The sequence below is a fragment of the Anopheles marshallii genome, chromosome 2 (assembly GCF_943734725.1).
Source record: "Anopheles marshallii chromosome 2, idAnoMarsDA_429_01, whole genome shotgun sequence".
In the NCBI taxonomy this organism is placed as follows: domain Eukaryota; kingdom Metazoa; phylum Arthropoda; class Insecta; order Diptera; family Culicidae; genus Anopheles; species Anopheles marshallii.
Genome location: NC_071326.1, coordinates 52,779,450 through 52,787,751, shown reverse-complemented (window position 1 = coordinate 52,787,751; position 8,302 = coordinate 52,779,450). Strand labels below are relative to the sequence as shown.

The window sequence follows — 8,302 nt, the reverse complement described above, 5'->3', positions numbered from 1 at the left end:
ACCGCCAGAAAATTTATCTTAAACAATTCTTAATTAACCGTCCTATTCATATCAACTAAATTGCTTGTAATGTAATTTATGTTTCCATCATTTGAATGATAGGGTCGCCAGCACTATGTGTTGAACACAATTCAGGATGTGAACTGTTTTAAGGGCTCATATACACATTTACATATTGGTGGTTTTTGAGTGATGAATGTCAAACGCAATTTATCATAGACGTTTTAAGCCACTGATTTGACTTATTTAGTGGCCTTATTAAATGTAATTTTAAAAGTGGTCCAAAATCTTTATAATTTAAACATGCTTGTAAAACAAAGAAATTAAGCGAACAATAATTACCACTATGTAGCTTTGCTAACTGTAAAGCATCGCGATCAACGAGAATTATTTATTGCAGAAAATCTGCTCTAGTTAGCATTATTTATTTAAAACTAAAAATCTTATCTCTGAAACTCGTTACGAACATGATAAAAAATGTATCTTGTTTCGTTCGTGTTCGTTCTAGGTGCACTATAAAATTGATGGATAGAAAAAATAATGGAAGCTACATTAAAAATGATACGCAAGGTTTACGCATACCTTTCTTATCAAAAATGAAAAAAAGAAAAAAAAAACCGCTGAAAGTAGTAAGTTTAGTTGTAGTAAGTTTAATTCAATTTCCTTGCCACTGTACAGCTTATGCTAAAATGTAATGTTGATATTTGTGCTATGTGCATTGCTGTGGCATAGGATTGTGTATGTGCATCTTAATGAGAAGAAACTCATTCCAGTTTATACACAAATCCTCTGAAAATGAAGCACTCCACCCAATGCGTTTCTTCCTTTTCTATCTCACCAGCTGTATCGTGACCGGCAATGTAAAACATGTTCACCCGTACGTGAAGGAAACTCTTGACAAACTAGTGCTTTGTCCTGAGACGTGTAATAAATAATCACACCATCGTATGTGACGTAACGATTAACATCTGTACGAGCGGGTCGAAGGATCATAACAAATGATATCCCCAACACATGAACGTTAACACAGCACATGTGAAATGTTGAATATGTACGACTGTAGTAGAGTGCTGTATGCAATATGCCGCAGCCTGGACGAGGAATTAATTTGAAGGTTGTGTATAACAACACAGACGAGCAAAACGGGGTACGATAAATTATTCTTCATGGTACACTACCAACACACATGTAATTAATATGCAAGATGCGCTAGCATTGATTGAAGGTACTCGAATTTTGAAATACATCTGTAAGGAAGCTGATATTTAACAAACATGGAACGAGACATTTAAAAAATGTTTCTATTCTGTTGTAAAAAGGTATCAAATTACAAAAATTATTAAAACTGTTGCCTAAACACAGTAATAAGTGCCACAAGATGTAATGATCGAGATGCGTTAATGGTGTTTCTAAAAGTCGGAAGCTTGTCTAATGGAAAAATGACCAGAGTAGTAAATATATTTAAATATGGACGGCCTAGTCTTTCTTGCAAGAATAAAATTTGTCTCTAAATAAACCTAGAAAACATGAAAACAATAAATGAAACCATTATACAAAGTTGCACATAAAGTTTTTGCCGCCAAAAATAATACATTGCAGAGTTGAAGCCAAATTTCCCCTCAACGAGTTCATGCACGTGTTCATTGCGTAGTCTTTGTTAGAATATCATCAGTCTTTCTTGGACATTCTACAGCTGATGGTTCCGCTTTTCCAGTCAGCTTCAACATTTCCCTGGCCTCCATTTGTACCGGATTCATTCAATCTTCCTAACAATGTTCATTTTCCCCGACGAAATAACATGTTCACCACCAAAACCCGAACGCTTTGGTCGTTGGACGCCGAAGATCTTGTAAGCTGATGAAGGCAGTTCCCCGTCGCATATGTCACACAAGCAATCGGATGTCCTTCGTGCACAATGAGCCAGTTAGTAACGAGCTTTCGGCAGACGATGTTCCTGGCAGTAACGGTAACGTCAAGGATCGATTATCCTGCGTCGAGTATGGTGTTGCTGACTGTCTTAAAACTGACTCTTTACTAATCCTGACATGCAGCAGGATTCCGTTTCTCTCTTCAGCCTTACCAACCAATAGAGCAAGAAGGTCCGAAAACGTGGAACAGTATGAAGAAGTGTGGGAGTGACCGGGGAGAAAAGTGTCGTTTGTGAATACAGCTAAAGATCATTTTCTGCACATTGTTGCACGAACGCTGTGCACACTAGCTGTGTGAGTTTCTATCGTGTAGCGCTTCTCCATTGAAAGCCACGTGGTGAATGAGGTCTCGGATTAAGCTATAAAACACAAGTGTCACGATTCACAGGAAACCCTTTGGCGTGATGTAGCAAATGTGGCATTAAAACAAACCAACATTACCGTTGTCCTCCAATACCAACACCAGCTATGTCGGTCGCAATGTCTCAACGGACGTCGGTGTCATAAGCTCGGAACTTTGGCAATGTGTAATGGTGATAGGTCAGTGGAGCGGCTAGTGTCGAATGATGCTAGAGAATGTTACCAGGGCGAACTTTGGCGGGAAAGGCTGCGATTGTAATCTTGACAGCTTTTGAATAAAAGATGAGACGCTGTTGCGTGCCCACGTGTCAGTTAGTTTGCGGCGGCCGGGCACAGCAACGGGATGTATACAGTGAGATTAAGGCTCTATCTAGCCGCCAGTATTAACACTCCATAACGATGCGTGTGTACGCGCATATTTGAACAGTGCGTCTAAATTATGTGCGTTCCATCAGTTCGTGCGCCGAACGTAGAGGAGGGCGATTTCACACGAATCGGAAAATTACATCTACTTTGCACTTTTACGATTTTGCCCTGCGAGCATCTCTCGACTATTACCGGGCAGCGAAACTACTAACAGCAACCGCCCTGGCAAAACGGAACAGTATAACAGATGGTTTTAGAACAGCAACACGCAAAGTGCATTGCATCGATCGGAGGAGAACACAAAAGTTTCATATCAATTTATTATCCACAGTGCATGTCAGTGAAACCGATGCAGTTTTTTTGTTTTATTTCTTACTAATCTATCTTTGTTCATGTTCGGTAAAAAGAATGTCCAGCTTCGACGTTTCCTTCTCTGCTAGCGTTCTCCTTCTTCCTGATAGACGACGTATGAAGTTAAGTGAACAAAAAACGCAATATCACGCTAGAACGCTAGGGAAGGATTTTCAATAAACTTGGCAACTACTACTACTTGCTACTACCTTCACATCTAAACGCCAGTTCTCAACTCGTAAGAGTTGTGCTGCTGTTCCGGAAGTAAGCATTGGATCCAGTGGGTGAACAACAGCGCGAGTGACGAAAAAAAAACGAGACTGAAACAGCCAACATCGCTCGGGCATCGAAAATCGACAAAAGAAGACACAACTTTTTCATCAACAGCACATGGTTCTGATACGATGTGACGAAAATGCGATTTCCTCAATCGCACAATCCAGTTTCAAGCGTCAGGAAGAGACCCCCGGGGGTGTCTCGATGTGTGAATGAAAGCAAGTTTTAGTGATTTCCATTCGGCAAAAAGGCTCGTAACGCAAAGTTTGCAAATTCGTGTGTATGTGTGTTTGTTGGTGTGTGTGTGTGTGTGTGTGTGTGAAAATAAAAAAAAAACGGAATGAAACTTTTCGTGCTTCCCGCATCGCTTACCGACACGGCCATACAGGAACAACTGCTGCTTGCGGAGTCATCACAATCGTTTCAATCACGTTGCGTTGTGCCCGTCGTTGTGCTGCCCGACAGAATGCTGAACCCAAGAAAGGGTTACCGCTTGGAGCAAACTTATGGAAACATCAGCACTAACACGAAAGGAAAATGCTTACCCGTTCTGGTGGAAAGATTGTTTCACCGGAAGGCAAAGTTCGACGCCGTGTTGTACAAAGCGTGAAAATCGAAATCAGGAACAAGAAACAAAAATGCCTGCTGGAGCCAGCAATGCAGGCCGGGGTGTAGAAGCAGGAAGCACCCAATAAGACTGCCGAAGTTTTAATTCCCATAGTCATTATTATGAGTATAATCTTTAGGAGATCCTCAATTTGGTCATTTCTGCGATGTTTTGTTGCAACGAATGTAACGATTGGCAAAGCTTGCAACCAAACCTTTGTTATAATGCGATTAAGAATAGAACAGAAAAAAATCCATTTTGATCCATTTTGAAATCTTCTTCTAGTTTTCTTACAACATACTCTCGTCAGAGTGTGCAAAATTTTGATAGTTCTCTTCGTCTTGATAAAATCACTAGAATTTGGCTTAACATTCACAGCAGCATTTTTTAATAAATTTACAGAAGAATCGTGATGGTGAACAGTGCGCGAAACTAGTTCATGTGGTTTGTGAATTGTTAAATAATAGAAAGCAACCATTACCAGAATGTAAAAATGTATACCATTCGCATGATGCATTTCACACCATTTAATTTGGTGTGGAAAATCGCGCCAGTACTGCTACAAAACTAAGGGTGATCGTGTCCTATTTCGATAAATGCATCAGGTTGCATATGTGTATGTGTGTGTGTAACTAAAGCCTCAAGTACATCTGGAGGCAAAGCTATAACTAGCAAGAGTAGCAGCGGCAGTAGCGTTAAGGGGAGAAACGAACCATCATTCGATACGAAGCCAATTCCCGCCAGGATGGACATCGATATCATCGACATCCGGACACTAGGCTACCTTTCCAGTACAAGCACGGTAAAGTTGGATATTTGGTTTTCGATTTGACAGCATCTATGTAGTTGTGGTATTCATATATCCCGGCACAGTGTTATAAGGATGGTTACAGCACACAAAAACGAATGTACCGCCGGCAGAAAGGATAATATTTACTTTTTCCCACTACCCTATCTGCACTTTTGACGTGTTGGCAATACCTGTGCCAATTCAATCAATCACATATTCGGTCGTACAGGCAGCATCATGAAACACTGTTTCGATTCTACAGCTACCCAAAATCCGACGTAAAGCCGAATGAATTTGATTTTATAATTCCATATAATCCTTACGCTTTGCTTCTGCTTCATGAACGCAATTGGAACGCGAGTCGAATTCTATCGTTAGCGATGAAATAAGTCATAACATAAAAAGTAAAACTAAAGGTTTACTGTGCTGTGGTACACAATATTTTACCTATTTATATATGGATTTTCTTTCCGGTAAACACTTGACCCTGGACAGGGAAGTAATATCGAAAATATCAAATGATTTGTTAAAATTAAATTTATTCATCATATCTCATTGAATTGAAATTGCTACGAAAGAAGGATAACAACACGGAAAAAGTCTTTCTTCACAGATCGATGGGAATAAGATCAATATGAAATAAAGTGGAAATCAAGTTAATAGACTCGTTAAAGAGCTGTACATGCTGGATAAGGTATATTGGTAATGTGATTGGAATATCGTCTACGGTACTGTAGTCTTCGTTTTGTCTGTACTACTTTATAAGTACCGTGTAACTCGCATCAATCGTAAAACATTGTAATTTTCATAAATACAATTCATTATATTTGATAATTTAGAAAAGTTTGAACCCTAACAGTAGCAGCAATGTAACGTTAACATGATTTTCTAACTACTTGCGGAAAGTAATGGCTAGGAATGGGTTTTGTCAGACACTTATTTGTCCAATTTGATGAGTGTTTTGTATGCAAAATTAGCTTCTGGCGCCTTGGTTGAGTGAATGAGCGAAAAGTTATTTTGTGAACTTTACTTCACAGGCCCAGTCCCAGGGTATAGAAATCATAATAATTATACCAGGCGCCTCCATGGTGGCTGCAATCAGTGCTTCATTACCATTATTTATTCGATACCGCTATTTCTTTCGGACTTCGGGATAGCTCTGGCAGAATAAAAATGAAGCAAAAGAAGCGGCTCTATGCCACCGTAGTACCACCGAAAGCCAAACGAATGCCGGAACCATGTTGGAGGGTCCTTCTCGATATGCGTCTTGTGAAAATTCTCGCTAATGTAGTAGAAAAGTAGAATGAATGAAAGGAATTATCATCAATTAACTTGCGACTGAAACGATACCGGGATAACAGCAACAGATGGATGGGCGCGCGAAAAAGGGAAGGCGAACAAGATAATTTGTTTATCTGGTTGCGCATAAATCGTGGTCAGATTTTTCTTTCTACAAATTTCTCAGTTGAAGCATGTGATGGAACACCATCGCCACTGGGATGATAGCTCTGCAAATATCCAAAATTGTGTGATGAGAATTGCACCTCAGTTTGTTTCTCGGGCAAAGGAAGAATCTTTCCGAAACGCAAAGAGAAAACCGATTTTCCAGTTCGCACTGTTTTGTAAGATTAAAAGTGGCGAGTGTTATTGGTAGCATATTTATCATCATCATCTCTGACATCAATGAGGGTCATAATTTTGATTCCCTTCGGCTTTGTGACTTTCGCTCCTCTGGATGGACCACAGCCATTGGTTTCGCTGCATCCCCGAGGTCCATTAGCGGAAACGAAAGCACGTCCTGTTTTTAATGGTGCCTAGTGTGGCTTTCTGTGTCCCATGCTAAACATTGCTGGAGGAGATGGTAATCTACGGCAACCTTCATATTTCGCCGTCATCGCCTCTCATGGTTTGTAAAACTACGGGAACCAAAAAGAAGCTCGCAAAGAGGATGTAAAATAGGGCTTGTCGGAGGAAGATTTTTGTTTGTTGGAGATTCTTTTATTTCAAATGATAGCACGCAAATTGACTGTCCAAACAACAGGCGGATGTGGCCAGGTGTTAAACTGTTGCCGGTTACAGCTTAGTTTTATTGAACTTTTAATTGCTTTCTGGCTGTCTGTCCGTGTCGAAGTGTCGTTTTCGTTGAACGTTGTGCAGCCGTTTCGTGTGGACAGTTTTTTTTAAGTTTTTTATAGCCATTAAAAAATGCGCTCTAGAAACTTTCACTTCCGAACTTTGTGTCGCGTGTTTTACGCGCCATGCCATCCACGGCCGGCTATCATCCATCTTCCTTCGGTCTATTAATGTTTATGTTGTAATCGGCTCGAGAATATGTTCAATTGGCATCGATTGGCGATACAGTCGTCAGCAAGGACATAAATTTTCTCTCGGTGCAAAAATGATATACTGCCAATTTAGCACGTGAGGGGCGAAATTTGAATCCATTTGTCATTTGATTCCGATCGTGTTTGCTTAGCCGTCGAACTGTGTTTGTATCGATGGCAATCTGGTTGACGTAGTGAATAGTAAATTAAAGGTCAAAAGTGCTTTATTTGGTACAAAAGGGAAGATTGTTTTGTTCTGTTCTTTTTTTTGCATTGGAGAAGGGTTTCAAAAATATCAAATTACTGAGCTTTTCATTTGTTTGAATTCTCTTACTTTTAGGATAAAACAATACCTCACAGGGAATTGTGGGTAGTAGGGAGCTTTAGCTACCTGTATCTGTATCAATTTAGCTATCTTTAGCTATCTGTAACAATACAATATGCATCTAAGAATAAAAAACCTACCTATTTGATCTGTATTCGCAATTCGTAAAATATTCGCTATTCATTCCATGAAACAACGAAATTTGCTCTGGGTCGTTCCAACCGGAAGACGTCCCACGTAACGAAGTTACGGTAAACATTACCGTGCAGCTGAATAAGATTTGCTCTGTAAAACAGCCCAAACCAAATGTGTCACGCAATAAATTTGCAACCTTCGCATGTTATTTTTTTTTCTCGCACCATTCGCAACGCTCCGAGACGATGAAGGATATACTTGAGGTAACGAGTTTCGTTCAATTCGTTCTAAAGAGCTATTTGGATAAGCAGTAAGTTTTGTTGGGTCGCGATCGTGCAGCGCATTGCCGTATTTTAATCAATCAAACGCAATTCCACTCTTCTGCCCTTCACTCGTACCTCGTATGGTGGATTGCAAAGGAAAGAGGAAAGAAAGCAGCTACGGTAAAAGCAAAAATACCGGTACGACAAACTGTACGATGGCCGACTCTTTGCTGCTACCACCAGAGACCTCTGGTTCAAATGCTTTTAATATAATTTTAAAGCGAAACGGCACTGAATGTGAATGTTTCGAAGAACATTCAACAGAAAGTAGGTCAAACAAACATGCATCAGTTTTTGGGTGGTCTGTTGTAAACGGCTACACCCGTGTGTAACGGTGTAACGCCGATGGAAGCAATCTAAAATGATCCTGACAGCGGTGCTCCGAATGGTAGACGAATTGACGTTTAATTTCCTCCTAATTGCTGGCAGTGTCATGACATCAACGGTTCGCTCGTTGTGGTGGTGGTTTGAAATCCGTCCACCAATGTGAGGTCGACGCTCGGTTTTCGAAGCACGC

General features: G+C 40.3%; 1 protein-coding gene across 1 annotated transcript in view; it reads left to right on the top strand.

The window, feature by feature from the left end:
- The first annotated feature begins 4,633 nt into the window (after nt 1-4,633).
- The window catches only part of LOC128709355 (dopamine receptor 1), a 61,672-nt gene continuing 58,003 nt past the window's right edge, over nt 4,634-8,302 (top strand). The window contains exon 1 of the mRNA XM_053804353.1: nt 4,634-4,690. Coding sequence (XP_053660328.1) covers nt 4,634-4,690 — 57 coding nt within the window. The remainder of the gene's footprint in view (nt 4,691-8,302) is intronic.